A 19,260-nucleotide genomic window follows, 5' to 3' on the forward strand; every position below is an offset into this window, starting at 1 on the left:
GGCAGCTTGTGCTCAAAAGAATACAACCTTTGGAAATAAGAGCCACCCTGCCTTGCCATTTCCTTGGATCTAAGACCAATAGCCAATGAATTTCTGAATCACTGCTTCCTCAATTTTAACATGAGAAAAATGATGCCTACATGAACTATTCTGAGGATAAAAATGAGATAACATACGTACAACAATAGAACCCACAGGAGATATGCTATGATCCATCTTAGAAAACATCTATCCAATGCTTTGTCAATCCACAGGCACTTAAAATCAGTCTAAGACTGTCTTTTTAAAAAGAATTTTTGGAGTTAAATTCTTTTTAAACAATAACAAACAATCTAAAAACACCAGCTGGCACAATAAAATTTATGCTTAAAAATTTCAGATTAAAACTCAGTCTTGATAGTGATTTGTTTTAGCTGTTTCTGAAAAACACAGGACCATTCTCCCTCTGTTTACAAGATTTTTATACGCTGGAGGGGAACATATTTGGAGATGCCTATTAGATGTCCCAGATATCAGTCACAGAAGTAGCTGAGGACGTGTACTTACCGGGTGATATAGGCCTGCTGGAACTTGGAGAAGGTGTGTAAGGGATCGGGCTTGACACAGTGCGAGGTCTTAATCCTTGTGCAGACATCTCATTGAAATACCTAAGAGGAGAGGGGGGAGATTATCAGAACAGTCTGCACTTCAGTAGTTCCTAAGAGAGCTCCTATGAGAAAATGTTGGGGGTTCATATTTTGAGGTCAAACTCTGGGTATTTAGAGAGTGATGTATAAAGCTAGGAGACATGTATAAAGTGGACTTGGGGGTCACACAGCTCCACCGCTTGGCAAAGTCCTCTCTCTAGGGGTACGGGCTAGGGAATTTGGAATGTTCTAGCTCCAGGTGGAGGCTTGCCAACAGAGCTGCTCCAGTCAACAGAGAGGACTGGGCTCTCCTTCCTCACACAACAGCTATGTAGAAGTCTACCTCTGCTATCCCAAGAATTACAGACACATCCATGCTTTAATGGCTACATTTAAATTATTATTTGAAACTCAAAACCAAACAAGCCCTCTAAGATTTATGTCATCAAATTAAAGCTTAAAGATAATGGTATTCCCATGAACTGGAAGTCATTTACAAGACAAGCTTTGCTTAACAAACAGTCACACGCTAGAATGTAGTAACAGACACTAGCACAGCACAGGTACCGCAGCCACACTTGGCCACGCCATTCCTCCTGGATGTGGAAGTCACATCAGACCTGAGAATACTCAGGCGTGATTGTTAGGGAAGTCAGCCTTTATGCTGTGAACAAGCACAGAATGCTGACAAGGAGACATTTCTGCTTGGGAGACCTCCCAGTAAGCTAACCTTCTGAGGCCATACAGCCAAAGGAAGAAATGGCCGTGTGTGCAGACATCTTTATGCCAGGGAAGATCTCAGCCCTGGTTGTCAATCAGTTTATGAGAACATGAACACAGCCACTTCCATGCTGGTTTATTTGGCTTAAAGAAAACCAGGCTCCGAAATTTCACATGCATCTCTCAGCTACCCACTGTTGACTCTTCCTGTCCCTCCAGGGCAGCCCACCGTGGTGGCACCTACATCCTGCTCGGCAATGAAAAACACCTCTTCATCTCTAAGGAATAAACAACTTGGAGACATCTCAAGTTTCCAACTATTTTCTTTCTCTCAAATGTGACATTGTCATTCCTAGTTCAGTATAGAGTATAGCTGCTCAACTAAGACTACTACTACCAAGTAGTAACTTTGAAAAGACCTTTTTTTTTTTTTTTTTTTTTTTTCGGTCTGTGATTAAGGAAAATGGCCAATGCTCTTCACTTCCCCATCCTCAGCATCTGCTTGGATGCGGCGGTCACCGCGGCGAGCGCGAGCCATCTCCTTCCACATCCAGCGGGATGCAAAGGGAGACCTCTCGGGGGCCTGGTTTCCTTTATTTTTCCACAAGGCTCAGAGGACGTGCACACCTTTCATCATCCATTTCCAGGCTGGACTCGCTCTCAGAGAGCTGCCGACAGAGGGCTTCCCTTCTCTCCATTTCCCTCTGCAGCTTCCTCTGCAGCCGTAAGTTCTCTTCCCGCATGTGGCGCTCCTCCTCCAGATACTGCGCCATCTTCTCGGAATCTGAAAGGCCAGAGCTCTCCATTAGACCACGGCCAGAGCAGGCGCCGTCACACCCCCACGTGTACTGTGAAGGCCGCCCAGCAGCAATGCTGAGGCAGCGGCTCTCCCCACCCCTACCCTCTTGCCCGGGGAGATCTGGATCTAAGGCTTCCCCTTCATGTTGAAGTTTACCCACGGTTTGCATTTAGAAAAACACATGCATACAAAGCGGCACTCGGAGTAGTTAGGTACCTTCACTCCCACTTACTTGCCTTCTAAAGTGATGTTTGTGGAAGAGGAAATGGTGGAGCTGGAGCCAAGTAAGGGCGCCGCTGGAGCCGAGGGGGGAGGGGGCCACCCAGGGAAACTGCGTCAGCCCTGGGCTCCCCTCGAGGAGGCACCAATTCTGCTGCCCCTCAGCTCCAGACACAGAGGGAGCCCATCAGCCTGTTAGCACACCAGTGAGAACCAGGCTACTAGAACACGCGGTAGGTTAGAATTCTCTTTATAAAAATAGAAATTGACGTAGTGAATAGCTTTAGATGAATAGGTCACGTCTAACTTTCCGGGTGTGTGTGACTCTACTTCCCTGACTCATGCACAGCCTGAGTCAGACTGCAGGTACAGACCCGTGTGCAGGTAGGCTCCAGGAACGGAGTCCTGCTTATGACAAATTCCCGTTCCTCAGGAGCTGCCCCACAGAGCGAGGCCTCTGCTACAGTACCCTCTCCTGGACCAGGGTCAATTAGCCTCAGGGCTAGATGGACCCAAGCCAAGCCCATCAGATTCTCCATACAGAAATCTGAAATGTGGAACTGACATCTTCATGGGGCTCTACAATGTCCTTGTGCTGAATTCTCTGGAGCTTTCACAACCCCCGCCCTTCTGAGATCACTCTGTGCAGGACTGTGGGGTACTTTCTGGCACCATTCCAATTAACAGTAAAACGTGACCACCCCAGCCCTTTGCTGGTTTACATCTGACAGAATGTGTTGTTACTAAGTCACCAAAATAATGTTAATACAAAATGTAGGGTCAACCCATCTTCTTGCTTCCATCCTTTTTCCCTCCCTCAGCCAATGAACATCCTGGGAAAAATAAAATCTCCACCTATTTCTCATTTCTAAAAAATAGCTACAAACTCAGAGCGGTCATGGTCATGCTGAGGAAACAGTCCTATAAACTATTGCTCCATATTACTAGCCCACTCCAAATTTAAGAAGGAAGGAAGGTGTGGAATGCCACACTGACCACCTCTTCCCCACAAAGTGACCCTACTTCAACTCTCCAGTCCAAATTACTTTCAGTTTTAAGCACTTCTATGAAGTTCTGATGTTTTAGCAAATAATGACTTTTGATGCTAAGTATTCAATGATTTCTAAGACCACATCATTACAGAACATATAAAAGTTCTTGAATACCCTTATTTTAGAAATACAAATAAAAATACCAAAATTATTAAACAGTTATGTGCACTAAACACTAAATCCCTCAGTTGTTTTCAATATAACCAGAAACCCTGCTGTCTAATCCAGATGCAAAAATCTCTTTAATTGAAGGCATGCTGGGAAAATATTTACAAAGTACACTTTTAATATAAATGATTTAAATTATTTCATCCCAAATATGCAAGCATGCAGAATTTTTCACTAGCTCTACAGGAAGCACTAGATTGGCCCCTTGGAGTATTATTGTTTCTAGAACAAGAGGGATGGCTGTTGGAGCAAGTTGCCTTTCTTTTCCATAAATAGGAAAGCTTCAGAGAACTGAGGATTTATGAGGCTTCAAGAACAATCATTTAAAGAAACACTGTCTTTCAGATGCAATCCTTTAGCATCCGAGGAAATCAGTAGGGGAATACTTAATAATCTATACACAAGAACATCAGTCAGCAGGAGTGATGGCTGGAGGACTTTCATGGCAGTTGGGCAATTAACCCAGAAGCTAGAGGACAGAGAAAGCACCAGGCCCAACACCTCTGAGTGTTACAGCGCTAGCAGCAGATGGCTGACACCACGGTATTCCTTGGGTGCCCTCTGCTGGCACACCACCACACTGGATTTCAAGAGACTGGATTTACTCCCATGAGTGAGTCACCACCCTCTCACGCTCTCTCACAGAGTTCCCAGGACTCAGGGGGCACAGTCGATGCTTCCCCCATTTTCAGCCATCTTGGAACACTTAGTCACAAAGTTAGCATCAATAGAGGATGACTTCCAGACAGACTCCAAAGAGGCAGTTCCCATATGATCCAAAGGTGGCCTGTACATTTTGCATCCCCTTTCAAGTTTACACTTTTAGAAAATGCTGATGCCCGGATCCTACCCCAAACAAATCTGAATCCTGAGGATAAAGCCTCTCCACTGGATATTGAAAAGCCCCCAGGGGATTTTCATGTTTATCCAGAGCTGAAGAACTATTGGGAGAGAGGTTCAAGTTTTGATACCGCTGGCCTTGGAGCGTAAGGAGCCAACTGTCCCAGCAGCATGGCAGAGAGGTGGGGTGGGTATCTGACCTCTGGAGGATGAAGGAAAGTCACTAACTCATCTTCTCAACCAATCCAGACCAAATGTGAGCAGCAGGGAGCCACATGCCCCTTCTTCCATTCAGCTTTCTCTGCCCACATGAAATTGAAATAGCACTTATGGATGCTCCTGTAGTCATCTGCAGTCTCTTCAAAGACCAAATAGTGCCCTACGAAGAAAGTTATGGGAATGAAAAATTCTTCCCCAATTTCTTCTAAAAGTTTTGTCTGGGGCATAAGTATACATGAGAAAGAACTGTAAACTGACAGCACTGGAGGAAGTTCAGAAAGGGGCTAAAAGACATCTGTCTGACACACCAAAAACTCAAAAAATATCCTAACATAACTAGTATTTGAAAACTGATTTGTTTTCATGTAATATATGTAGTGGTTTTCAACCCGAGGTACACATCAGAATTCTTTGTATTAAAACAAATGGAGGACCAGGTTCTACTCCTAGAGTAAGCCCAGAATCCTGTATGAGGTTAGACAGAATAATGGACCCTCAAAAGATGTCCACATCCTAATCCCTGAAGCCTGGGATTATGTCACTTTACATGGCAAAAGGGACTTGGTAGCTGTGACGAAGTTAAGGACCTTGGGGTGGGAATTTATCGTGGATTATCTGGCTGGGCCCAAGGTAATCAAAGGGTCCTTGTAAGAAGGAGGCAGGGGAGCAGGAGTGAAAAGATGCAATCCTAGATGCAGGTAGAAGTGATGCCAATGCAAGAAGGAACTATGACCCAAAAGTACAGGCAGCTTCTAGAAGCTGGAAAAAAACAAGGAAACAGAGTCTCTCTAGAGCCTTTTACCAGAAACCAGCCCTGCTGACAGCCTGAGTTTAGCCCAGTGAGAGATATCTTGGACTATAGACCTCCAGAACTGGAAGGTAATATATTTGTGTTGTTTTTAGCTACTAAATTTGCAGTCATTTGTTACAGCAACAAGAGGAAATGAACATTGTTTTTTAAAGGTTCCAAGGATGATCCTGAGTCACCATCCCAGATGCACTACTGGACTAGAATCTGCAGTGAACTTTAGAGAAGACAATGTTAAGGTATGAATCACCAAAATTTTAAATGCATATTCACGTGACTCAACAAATCCACTTCTGGAGTTTCTCCTGAAGATGCTCTTGCTCAGGTATCAAATGTGTGGACACAGATGTCCACTGTGGTTGCAGCATCACAACTGGTGTTAACTAAATTATGGTATAAGGTATCCAAGGGTGATGTACTCTAAGATCCCACAGTGGATGCCTGAAACCAAGGAGGGCACCAAACCCTACATATACTAGGTGTTTTCCTCAATATACACACCTATGATAAAGTTTAATTTCTAAATTAGGCACAGTAAGAGGTCAACAAAGTAAAAACAAAACAGAACAATTATAACAACAATTATAGCTACATGAAGTTGTCTCCGTCTCTCTTGTAGGGAGGGTAGGCCACCCAAGATGGGCCACTTTGGCACGAACATTACTTTGAAGTAAAAGCAATCCAAACCCAGCAGATTTAGGAAAAGCTCTTTACCTTCCCCTCCAATGCCTGCTTGTACCAGAAAGAGAGCTATAAACAGAGATTCCTCTTTACCTAAGAAACTTCTCTACATAATAGGGCTTTGTTTTCCAAACATCTCCTCTCACCTTCCTCCTGATGGTCTGTCTCTCCTTTGTATCTTCAGAACCCTCCTCCCTTTGTCCAAATAAGCTTCATGTTGCCTGTAGATTTCCCGTACGTATGCTATTAAATTTGATTTTCTCCTGTTAATCTGTCTCATGTCAATTTGATTCTTAGTCCGACTAGAAGGACCTTGAAGGGCAAGGGAAGGTCTTCGTCTCTGACACTCTCAAAATATCTTACTGTGTGTACTCACCCTTCTTGTGATGATGTGACATGATAAAATGCCTACATGAGGAGATGGAAGTGAGGTGAATGACACAGGCATGTGACATATCATCAGGCTACTACTGACCTTCTGACGCTAAGTCAGGAGGAGAACCATCTGCCTCTGGACTGCAGTTGACCACAGGTAATGGACACCACGGGAAGTGAAACTGGGGGTACGGGGACACTAGTATATCCACTTAACCAAATACCAAGCATCCTTTTAGAAAAGGAGTAAGACATCTCTATGTATTAGCAAGGAAAAAATTACAAGATACAGTAAGTAAAAAAAAGAAAAATACAAGAGTGTGTTCATTGTGCTACTTTTTGTATAAAATAAGTTTATCTGGAAGAAGAAATAAATAAAAACTGTGTAATTGTGAGACCTGGGTGGTTGGGGTCAGGGGTGAGAAGGACAGCTACTTTTCCCTGCATACCTTTCACTACAAGGTCTATTCAGACCCATATGAGCAACCCAACTGCATAAACAGGAGAAGCCCAAGCAAATACATAGTGCCCTAGGCAAGTGTTCAGAAATCTAGTTCCTTTGATTTCTAACTCAACATCTTGACCTTTTCCAAAATAATCAGTATAAATTTTTAAAGCATTTATTCCTCAAGTATGATGAACAGATGTTATCTGATGCTAAAGTTTAGTAGTAAGGAAAATAAATACTATATTCTCTGCCTTAATTCCCCAAAAGTACATTTGTTACTGCAATCTTAGAGATGAACATGGGACAGAAGATTAATAATAGTGCCTGATTCTGGACTCTCCTCAAATTATTTGATTTTCTAGAAGTATTCTAAACTATTTGCCTTGTCCCACTATAATACTTTCAAAAATAATCTATTCCAGGATGATAGAAAGATTTCTAGACACATGTACTGGTAATGAAATACAGTATGGATTTGATTTATGCAAATTCAATGGTAAATACTGGTAAAATCCTGCAACTGGGAAATGGATTAATTCTGTACTCAGAAGACCAGTGAAATCAGAGGCTACATACGCTGTAACTGAGCGGCTCTCAGCTGCTTCTTCAGCCTCTCCACTTCATTCTTTAAAAACCTGATGTGGCGCATCATGTTTTCTGGAGAGTCTATCTCCATGGAGATGTCTCTAGGCGACGGGGGCGCAGAGACCGGCTGGTCTAATTTCTCCTGCAGGATTCTTCAGTGAAAAGAAAAATTCCAACAATGAAAAACAGGTTGCCTTAAAAGACAAAACAACCTACTAGCTGGAGGGTTTGTTTTAATAGCAAACTCCTGTAAATCACCGGAATTCACAGGGTTGCCAAACTCCTCTGCCCATTTTATATCTACTTCTGAGCTCCCTTACCTAGTAGGATCCAGTCAAGGTCAAAGGGCAGGGCTGTAGGATCCACCCTTTTTTTTCTTTTCAGGGACCACTGATAATTAAGCATTAGCGAGAAAGTCTGCAATGTCTGCGTCTGCTTATTATGCCTGGCATACAGTAGGCACTCAGAATTATCTGCTACCTAAACATTCATCATATTGATTTGTATGGTTGACTAAAGAAATTTCACTCAGTGCTGGTGAAACTTACAATCTCCATATTATGAACCCCCTTGGAAGGTGGCTTCACATAGACTCCACTTATAAAATTCCCTCCTGAAAAACCAATCCTAACGGCATGACAAACTGGGCTGAAGGCCCTTTGCTTTTGGCCATAGCAGAGGCAAAAAGATAAAGAACAAAATAAAACCAAAATCACTGGGTTAATAATTGGTGGTCCCACCTTCTCTACCAATTATCATTAGTTTGAAGCACATGGAATGTGAATATTCAACAACTTTTGACCTACAGATGATAATTTCATATTACTTAACACAATACTCTGGTACTTATCTATACAAAACCTCCAGCTGCATTCTGCAAAGGAAGGCAGACTGACAATGGACCTCCAAGTCCCCTTTTATAAGTTGCTAGGGTTTTGGTTTGGTTTTTAACTTTTCACCTTTAAATTTGCCCAAATGCAAACTGTGAATCACCTTCAGGCCTGCCCTTGTTGAGAAAACTGGTATGTTAAATACTGTAATGATCCCTGCATTTATTATTTTAAGTAACTTTTAATAATTCAATTTATTAGTACCACTACAATAATGCAAAACAGCCAATTCACCTACAGCTTGAATATTTCCCCCAGGGATAGAGCTCTATTTTTCACTTAAAGACAGGACTATATTTTGCAAATTTAGAGATGAACTCAAAATAACTTATGGATGTTCATGCAGACCAAATAGTTACGGCAAAAGGACTCTGGTTAGCAAACAAAAGATCCTAGTGAAGTAGCTTAATGAACATTTTTAAAAAACTCCCTTTCCATACCCATGAACACATCCCACATACAGAACCTCCCTGCCATTCTTCAAGCCCTGCTCCATCACCCCCGCAAAGTACATAGTACTTAGAAATTAGGGCCTGACAGTGTTTTGCATAAAGCGGTTCAAGAAACATTTGCTGTTGAATGACATTTCACATCCATGTACCTACTTTTAGCACAATTCCTAACCTTAACTACATCAAGTTTTTCACAGTAAGTTTTAAAATCGATAATTTTCCTGTTAAAATCTCAGCCTTCCTCATGAAATACATTCTAGAGATGTGTAATCATTAACTGTACACAATATACATCCTAACCACTTTAGAAAACTGGGGGAGCCAGTTCAACAAGGTAAAAAGTTGAAATTGCAACCATCTTTCAAACAATTTAAAGGTGAAAAATAGCACCTTAGCTAATCTCTTCATAACCTTTAACCCCAAATGAAAGGAAATTTTACTGGGACGATAAGAGAGAAATATAAAGAGGTGACCAGCATGAGAAGAGTTCAGAAAGCTGTTAACACTTTTTTGGTTTGGCAAATTAATGAATGAGTGCATCACCCAGGGCATCACAATGCCCCTTCTGTTATCCTTGTCACACCCAGCTCAGCACCCCAGACATGCACACACACCGTACTGAACAGCAAGACTAAACAAACCGCTTTTCCGCTTCAAGTTTGTCCATCCTTTTCCAGAGACGATTAACTAGTGCTTCTTGTTCTTGTTCCAAAGTATTTTCAAGGTCGATCTTCTCTCGTCTCAACTAAAGGAAGGGAAAAAGTTTTACTGAGAATAGTAGGCCATTTAAACCTTGTTAATGAGGTTTTTTGATTGGACCATTAGGACTCCCTCGCTTGGAGAAATCTGCAAAGAAATGGCCAGTTTCCTGGCACAGACACATTAAGCGCATCTAGTTCTTAAATTTCAACTGGGAAAACTGAGACAGGTTCACTCTTTGATGTGAATGCTTCATTGCCCTCTGGTACATGAATCACACTGCTTGTTTCAGCATTTAGTCAAGACACACGAAAATCTTCTTTAAAGAGGGTCTGGGGGAGCTGTGCTTACCACTCACACCAGGATTTATCTGGGTCTGTCCCCCCCCAGGTTCTGCATGTAGCTCAATGTTAAACCAGAAAGGTTATATTACCATGTATATAAAGAACTCAAACACCTCAAGACAATTCTACATACTGATTAAAGGATGCACAATACTAGTAACTTCTGAGGAGGTAGGGAAGAGAAAGATCTGATTTGGGGGAAAGTATGCAGCTGCAAAGGAAACCCCCAAATCACTCTACTCCATGAAAAGAAGCAAACATGGAAAAATTCATTTAATCAATCAATACTGGACAATATGTGAATACTGTGAACAAGGCCACTGGCAGGGAACCAAAAAATCAGAATTTTCTGCCCTTCATGACACTTACATTTTAGTGGGGGCATAGATAGTAAGTGAAATAAGTTATATACTTTGGTGGAGAGCAAAAGAGAGATGAAGAAAAACAAGGCTGGCAAGAGGGATAGAGAGTGCAATGCTAAATTCCACAGCCACAGTAGAGAGAATGTGTTATATCATTCTTACACTTCTCTACATGTTTGAGATATTAAATAATTGTAACAGATTTTTTTTTTTTTTAAGAGAGAATGGCTATGGTACTGCCCCTGTGCTGTCTCTTCAACCAGTAGCAATTCACTTTTTCAATCACCGAGTCAACAAATTATTTCTGATTGCACAGCTGCAAAGATGTCCTTAGCAGGTCACAGAGACTCCTCACTGATCAGAGGTCCCTGTGTACACAGTAAAATGAGACCAGTACCATGTATAAACCGTAGGCTTTTAAAGCAACCAGAGCAGATCTTATTAACAGTGAATAAACCAAGATCACATGGTCAAATGAAAATACAGCTTAGAAATACCTTCCCTGCATGGGGGTGGGGAGGGTGGTGGGGACTCAGAACAAGTCAGAAGCATTCTGTGCAGTGAAGCTGGGAGCACGCGAATGCACAAATGCTCTTCGGAATGTCAGATACTTTCAACCTGCAGCAACCGGGAGAAACCCTGGAGCAGCTCATGGAACACCTATTAAACTGCGTGATTCTCTGCACTGACCACATGTTTAGCCAAGCTTTGAAGTACAATTTACAGCCATTTTTTTAAAGAAACAAAATTCCAAGGCATTTACCCTGTAAGGATCCTGTTCCCATGTTTAACTAAAAGCATTATAGAGAGTACTTGGCAAGCAAGGAAAATTTCAAGCTAGGAATTGTTTTACCATAGGGATGCCTAGTAAACTTATACCAAATTGCTTTTAATTTTAGAGTAATCATGCATAATGCTAATCAATAACTCTGAAAAGCAAAATCAAGACAAAGCTGTCTCTACCCGTGTACAACTTACTAAGCATGTGGCTGTGAGCAGATCCTTATCCACTAAATGAGAAGCCTGGCCTACCTGACCTGTGTGGTTCCCTCCAGGACTAGCCACTATCATTCTCTGTGAGGCTTAAGATGGCAGCTGTCTTCAGTCTGAGCCAGTTCAGCTCCAGACCCTTAGAGATGGGGGGAGCAAGAGAACCATCTAAGGCCATCCTTTCATTTCAGCGCCAAGGGACCACTGCCCTGGGAGATCATGTGACTCTGGCAAAGCGATATCACCAGGATAGGAGTGGGAGCAGTTACCACGGTGGCCAAAAGAACTGGGTCCTGTCCAACCCTCAACTATGGGGATCCTGAAGGGAAAGTAAGATTTAGGGTAAGTTATTCTGATTTGCGAGCCAACAATTCTTGGGAGCAGCAGAGCAGAGGGTAGTTTAGGAGTCTGACACGATGCCGACACAGGTAAGAGAGCGGGAGAAACAAGCAGAAAAGGTACGTGAGTCTCAGGTTCTTTTCAGCACCTACTGGTTGAGCTACAAGTTATCAATTTACTGCCTTCAGTGAACCAAGGCTTCCTGTGAAAGCTGGGTTTGCTGTACCAATGCTCTATGAACTTACTTCCACGAAGCAGACGACACAGGAGGCCGCAGCTCAATGGCTCAGACGCAGGGGTTTCATTACACAGGCGGGCAGTGCTGTAGGAGTCCACATTATCTTTAAGCCTTAGAAAGGGTAGGGTCTTTCAGGGTTTTTTCAGTTTTAAAAAAATCTCAACTTTTCAATAAATGAATTATGAATGAATGAATGCTTTTAAAAAATTAAAAATCTCAACTTTTCTGCATTGCTGAGGAGCTCTGACACTAAAGGGCAAAGAAGTTAGAGGAAATGATATTATCATGATTAATTATGATTATGATTAATACTCTCTTAAGTTCTGGATCAGAGTTGCCCTTCCACCTCTTGTCTAATTCCACAACCTATACATCTGGAGCCAGAGCATACACACCAGCTCTGCCGATTCAGACAGAAGTAGATTTTTCCATGCTTGCACTGTCCTGATACCAGACAGTCCTCAAAACTGACAGTGTATGTTGAGTTTACAGAGTAGGAAGTCAGAGAGTCTTGCCTGAATGGAAACATCGGCCCAGTGACACACTGCTTTCCTTATGCTGGTCTCTAACTGTCATCCTCTCCCCAACTCCTTCCTAGTAATACCTGAGGGCTTTTTACATTCAGTGTTCGTACAACAGGCGCCCATTCATCTATCGCCAACATCAAATTCTCGGGCAAACCCAAGCCACTCTGACTGCTGATTCTGGGAGCACTCAGCACCAATGGATATCACGGATTTGTATAATACTCATTTGAAAGCCTGCTTTATAATTAAGTCAGTTCAATGGACTGCCAAATTCTTTTCTTCTCTTCAGTAGCTCTCCTTTCCATTGCAAGTTAATTAATGTCAGACCAGGAGTTCTTATTATGTTCCCAAAATAAATATAGAAACTTTAGTGGATAAACTTTGAGTATAATAAATCTAGCTGGCTCATCTGAATTCACAGCCCATCCTATCTGTATCTTCTCAGTGGGCAGATACTGACCCATTACCAAAAAAGCAAAAGGTAGGGGGTGGCCGAGAGATGGCTCCAAACACCATCACACTTCTTTCTCACTGCAGCATTTTCCGATTTAAAGAGAACTGGGACACTGGAGGCAGAGGTATGAGAAAGAAATGGTTAGCCAAAAAGCCTCAGGAGAACTTCGGCCTAACAACCATCGTGTTCAATCCTAGAATCTTGGAAGGTCTTAGTGAACTTTGTTCAATCTATATTAAAAAGTTTTAGTCTAACAATATTATCCTTGTTTCCATGGGAAAATATATTTTGAGCCCCAAACCTATGGCTTAAAAAACAAATTTTGGAAGGCAGCCCATTACAACTAATCCAAGATAATAAAAGAGAGGGAAATGCCCATGAAATAAGAGCTATCATACAAACAGAACACAGACACACAGTTTGTTACAACATACAGGAGAGGGTAGTTTAGGTGGTGACAATGTAAGGAGAGTACCCCATGTTTAAAAAAGAAATCACAGGGGTGCCTGGGTGGCTCAGTCGGTTAAGTGGCCGACTTCGGCTCAGGTCATGATCTCACAGTCTGTGAGTTCGAGCCCCGCGTCGGGCTCTGTGCTGACAGCTCAGAACCTGGAGCCTGCTTCAGATTCTGTGTCTCCCTCTCTCTCTGACCCTCCCTTGTTCATGCTCTGTCTCTCTCTGTCTCAAAAATAAATAAACATTAAAAAAAATTTTTTTTAAATAAATAAATAAATAAATAAAAAAGAAATCACAGAGTCCTCGAAGACCTATATTAACCAAACTCTTAGTTGACTAGATTTTTTTTTCCTAAAAGAGAAAGATAAATCCTAAGAAAACAAGTGGGTACTATGGATTAGCACAACAATCCCCCCGAACTTTCCAAGTTAGGTAGTATCTGAAGGCTATTGATAATTTAGCCCAATTGCCAATCAATTTGTTATATAATACCATTATAGATGTTCAAAGTGGTGACCCTGGAGATACAACAGAACCACTTGGGAAAATAACAGTAAATATTCAGAAAATGACTAAATTACAGTAAAAAAAAAAAACAAAATGTATTTTTTCAATGGCTGAATGTCTGTGTCCCCCCCCCCCCTCCCAAATTCATATGGTAAAGCCTTAACCACCAATGTGATGGTATTTGGAGGTGGGGCCTTTAGGAGGTGATTAGGTTTAGTTGATGTCATGAGGTCATGACCCCCTTGATGATGGGATTCATGTCCTTTCTAGAAGTCAAGAGAGACCCTGAAGCTTGCTGCTGTCTGCTCTCCCCCACATGAGGATACAAGGGGAAGTGGGCAGACTGCAACTTGGAAGAAGGTCCTCATCGGGACTCCATCACACCAGGATCCAGATCCAACTTCCAGAACCATGAGAAATGAGAAACAAAGCCAGTCTATGTTGTTCTAGCAGCCCCAATGGGATAAGACCCTTTTGTTTCTACTACAAGGAGTAGAGCCAATAAAAGATCTCATCCCATCCTACTTTGCCAATACATTCGAGTTAATCAAGGTTTTACATAGACATAGGAAAGAACAGGATTCATGAGGGGGCTATTAAAACAGATCAGGGGCAACTCACATTAAAAGAGTTGAGTATAATAATACATCATGGTCCTTACTCTGTGGCAAAGCCTTGTTCGCAAATTAAAGCGACAGACATGGAGTAAAACTTAAAAACACTCTGTTAGTGCCTCTCTTGGTGTCTGTTCAGGCAATCATTGGAATTTTGCCCAGCCCTGACAATGCTCCTCCTAGGTGGAAGATATCTGACCCTTGCCTTCTGAAGAAAAAAAAAAAAAAATTTTTTTTTTTTTTTTTTTTAAGAAACCGAACTGCCAATTTTTATTACAGATTTTATTACAGATGAGTTAAGACAGGTGTTCATAAACCACCGAGCCCCCAGGTACCTATCTGATTAACCAAGCTGCAGGCTGGTTTCAAAATTAAAACCAAGTTCTAGGTCATCACCACTGCTAGTGTAATGCAAAGCCAAATAAGAACCGAGGGAAGCTGGTCAGTGAAGAGCAACAAAAAAGGAGAGAAAGGCTGCTCACTTTTAAGTCCAAGAAGTCAAAATCACAAGGGAAAAATCTATCTATGTACATCAGGAATATACTGATAGAGGAAAAAAAGGAAAAAGATGTTAAAAAAAAAACATAAAGAACTATACAGCAAGATAATTAGGGCTGCCCCTTGGGTGAACAGAATATTGGTGATAATTTCTCTTCCTGCCTTTTCCTGCTCCCACCCAATTCTTTAATGAACACTTACTATTTTTGTAACAGAAGAAATTTAAAGATGTCTGATCTTAAAAGTGAAAGTTCCCAGTACAATTTAACAGTACATCCATTAACTGAAGATGATAATTTATATATACAAAATCCAGAATAAGCCAATAAAATCTCAGAGGATAATAGTGAAGTGTCAGCTACTTGAAATACTCTGAGAATTTTCCAGATAACCCAGAGTCAACCTTCTATACTACAGCTTCCAAATATATTTTCTCAAAGACTTCTCCTATAAAAATTAGATTTGTTTTCTGATGAACTGAACTTCAGGACAATATTAATATCGCATCAATATTAACATGTAAAAATGACATTATTTCATCATTTTACCAGTTTAATAAATTTTATTAAAGTTTAAAACTTTTATTCAGTGATGTTGAGAAATGAAGGCCTTTTATGAAAAAAAAACACACACAGAATTATTCAGATTCATATGGTTTCTGGACTTAAGTTTTCATCACTTAACCGGGATAATATACAAATTTGCATAGTGGGTAAATAATTCTAGGGGACTTTTAACATAAGTACCATTGATGGAACAGGGTGTACATTCTTTTGCCACATCCAGACTGCAGTGGATAAGACCTGGGAAAGAAGTCATAACACAGTGTATGTTGTAGATACAGTATCACATCAGTGGCAACCACCAGTCCATTATCTAAAATAAGCTTAAGAAAATAACATTAGGGAAACTTCTCTTGATATGCTTTATCCAAAATGGAAGTTGCCATGAAAAGTCATTACTGCATCCATCCCACTTCCTTACGCAGAGATGTTGGATTTACTTAGACATTCATTCATTAGCCATGCATGTTTAGCTAAGGAAAATGCCCTTTCTAAGTCATCAACCAAATTACTGCTCTGGTCATAAACAGATTTCATGCATCTCAAAATCACAAGCAACGAGAAAGTCTGAGTACAGTACTCTCTGGATGTTATTGCCCTTACTGTAACATACCAATGGACTTCAATTTAACTGGCGAGAGTTTTTACATACATACATGCATGACCAGAAATACACTGTTGGATCATGGGGAGGTATCTCTTTCCTTACACAGGAAACACATTTCGAATTTTTTCCCTGCCACTATGCAACATCATTTGCACCAACTGATCCACATAGCAGGTGTTATCTGATACTTCAAAATAAAGTCTAACAAGATGAAACACAGTGCGTTTTTCTACTTAATTGAAATGAGATCTAGCAAAGAAATTGAGGGATTTTTTCCCCCATATCCTGCAGAAAGACTTCCTTATCTGTGTCCTTGACAGAACTCAGAGTTTACTTTCCCAAGTCTGGAGTTGGGACCTCTCAGTTGGCTTCATGACATCCTTGGCTTCATGACATCCTGTTTTCTGGATTACAAATCAACTGAAAAGAGAGCCCACTGATGCTTCCTTTGACTACTGGAGGAGTGCCCCCAGCTTGCTTGCTTTCAAGGCACAAAATTCCACTAATTTTTCAGTTATGCTTTGAGGCTTTTTCCCAGATTTCCCAAATAAGCAGTAGGTAAGATGCTTGTACCCAGGCTTCTCCAGCAACCCAAACACCCTCAAGGATTTGCTACAATCAAATTGCCACCCAGCTAACTTCAGGATTTACTATGATTACGTCTGGCTGTACCCTAATGCATTTTGCATAAATGTGCAGGCACAAGTTATGATGTTTTATTAAAAAATAAAATCAGGGTAGCAAATTGTAATACCCTACAGTTTTTTTTAAAAGAAGAACAAAGAAAAAAAGGGGGAAGATGAAGAAGAAATATGAATAGTAGTTATTTGAGGGGTGGATTGTAATCCAGGTAATGTTTTTATCATTTGTGTACTTCTGTGTCTTCCAATTTTTCTTGAAAGAGCAAGATTATTTTCATATAAACATTTAATTAAAAACTCCCATGATTTCCATAATTTGAGATTAGCACTTGAAATCAAATTTCAAAGTATGCAGTGGTCACTAAATTTCATCTCTTTAATGGAAGTAAACCCCAAGTAACATGGTTGTTCTTTGGGGGGAAAAACGGCACACAGAAATCAGCAGGTACTACCCAGATTCCTCGCACTGCCAGAATCTGCAAGGGCAGCAGTTAATGTGAATGGAATTCTAATAGAACCCAGTAGGGCCACATTCCCTGTGAATTTTAAAAATACCTTGGCTCCACAGCAACTAAAAAAAGATCAACCAAAGATGCAAAACTGGTTTGTATTTTGAATGAATTATTTTGTATACAAGTAAGTCAGAAAGGCCATCTTGTATCCTTGACTAAGAGCAACTATTCTAAGAGTTGGAAACCTAAAACTTTCCTTTCTTTCTTTAAATTTTTATTTGAGAGAGAGAGAGAGAGAGAGAGAGAGAGCGCGCGCACATGCTCAAGCAGGGGAAGGGGAGAGGGAGACAGAGAATCTTAAGCTGGATCCACATTCAGCATGGAGCCCAATGCAGGGCTCCATCCTATGACCCTGGGATCATGACCTGAACTGAAATCAAGAGTCAGATGCTCAACCGACTGAGCCACCCAGGTGCCCCTCCTTTCTTCCTAATAGAACTTAAAATACACTAAATGTGTCCTTGTTTCACTTAAAAAAAAAAAAAAAAAAAAAAGAACAAAATTAAATCTTGTCCTAAGGATTGAAATGCATCACTCTAAACCCCAGCCTCCGGGTCATGATCTCACAGTCCGTGAGTTCGAGCCCCGCGTCGGGCTCTGTGCTGACAGCTCAGAGCCTGGAGCCTGTTTCAGATTCTGTGTTTCCCTCTCTCTCTGCCCCTCCCCTGTTCATGCTCTGTCTCTCTCTGTCTCAAAGATAAATAAACGTTAAAAAAAAAAAAAAATAATTAAAAAAAAAAATAAATAAATAAACCCCAGCCTCTGCATTTGCTGGTTACAGATGGTGAGAGACACCAGGATAAGTGGGTGTCACCTCTGCAATGATCCTGTAAGCTGGGGTCTTGTCAAGCCTCTGTAAGCACCTGATGCTGCCAGGCTGAAGGTAACCACTGAGGCCTACAGCTACGTGGTTGCCTCATGCAAAATGCTGACTCTAAAGATAAACTATGCCCTCAAAGACACCAAAGATGCAACTCCTTCTCTTTCCTTGCCCAGTAGCAAAGAGGAAGGATTCAATTTCACATCTTCTTCATGAGCTCTCTTCTCTGTCTCCAGTATCTCTGCTCCACACAGTGCTGACACTCACTTTTTACTGCATGTCTTCTCTCCCATTGTCTCCTCTCAGTCTCTCCTTCTCCGCAACAAGGCTGGATTTAGATCTATCCAACCACGTGTGTCCATTAACAAATAATTAAACCCGGTGCCAAGGAGCTTTGGGGTGTCTCCCGTGGTTGTAGGGGAAAGGGGGTCGGGGCCACCACAGAGGCCTCACTGCTCCCCTCCACCACAGCCATGCATACAGCATCCCTCTTCACTGGCCTTCCTGGAACAGGAGATCAGACTGCATGAGGCTGGGACCTAACATCATCTTTGTTAGCAGAGTTTGTGCAGAGAGCAGGCACATAACAAAGATGTGCTGAATTAATACAGGATATGTACCATACAAATGCACTAACTATAGCATGGGCACAAAAGAAAGCCAAAGGGGCTGGGTCACAAATGACACTTGAGCACATTCTGACTCATAAACTGAGGAGACAAGGTCAAGGAAGGTGGTGAGACATTTGTGGCTCAAATAATATGCATTCTCATTTTGCTGGAAAATGGGTAGGGTAAAGTACCATAGTAATTAGATGGAAACTTTCATTATTAACAGCAGCAGCTACCATTTTTGGAGAGCTTAATAGATGTGAGTCACCAGGATACGGTGGTGAGGTCAACATTGTGCTTTCCCTCCTTCAATTTATTAGAAAACTTATAGGGAAGAAACACTTCGTATAATTGTTTGCTAGTTGCTGTTTGTGTACCAAGTATTACAAGAGAAATAGTGATCATTATGTAAATACTTTTACAGCAAACGCCCCTAACTGCCTGGAGGAGGAAAGTCAGGTAAGATGAAGGACAATGGGGCAGTCGAGGGAGAAAAGCGGTCCAGGCAGAGGAAACAGATCCATGGAGATGTGGGGGCAAGAAAGCATGGCACACAGCAGAACATGATTTTCAAACTGCAGATCATGAACTATTAT

The 19,260-nt window shown here is 41.5% G+C and overlaps 1 protein-coding gene across 3 annotated transcripts in view; it reads right to left on the reverse strand.

Annotated features, from left to right (window-relative positions):
* The window catches only part of CCDC6 (coiled-coil domain containing 6), a 107,415-nt gene that overhangs the window by 15,355 nt on the left and 72,800 nt on the right, over window positions 1-19,260 (reverse strand). For all 3 annotated transcript variants that reach the window (XM_042907482.1, XM_042907483.1, XM_042907484.1), the window contains exons 4-7: window positions 9,524-9,627; window positions 7,532-7,692; window positions 1,974-2,130; window positions 547-647 (exon numbers count right to left, since the gene is read on the reverse strand). In XM_042907482.1, the coding sequence (XP_042763416.1) occupies window positions 547-647; window positions 1,974-2,130; window positions 7,532-7,692; window positions 9,524-9,627 (523 nt within the window). The remainder of the gene's footprint in view (window positions 1-546; window positions 648-1,973; window positions 2,131-7,531; window positions 7,693-9,523; window positions 9,628-19,260) is intronic.

This window comes from Panthera leo, chromosome D2, assembly GCF_018350215.1.
Source record: "Panthera leo isolate Ple1 chromosome D2, P.leo_Ple1_pat1.1, whole genome shotgun sequence".
NCBI classification, from domain to species: domain Eukaryota; kingdom Metazoa; phylum Chordata; class Mammalia; order Carnivora; family Felidae; genus Panthera; species Panthera leo.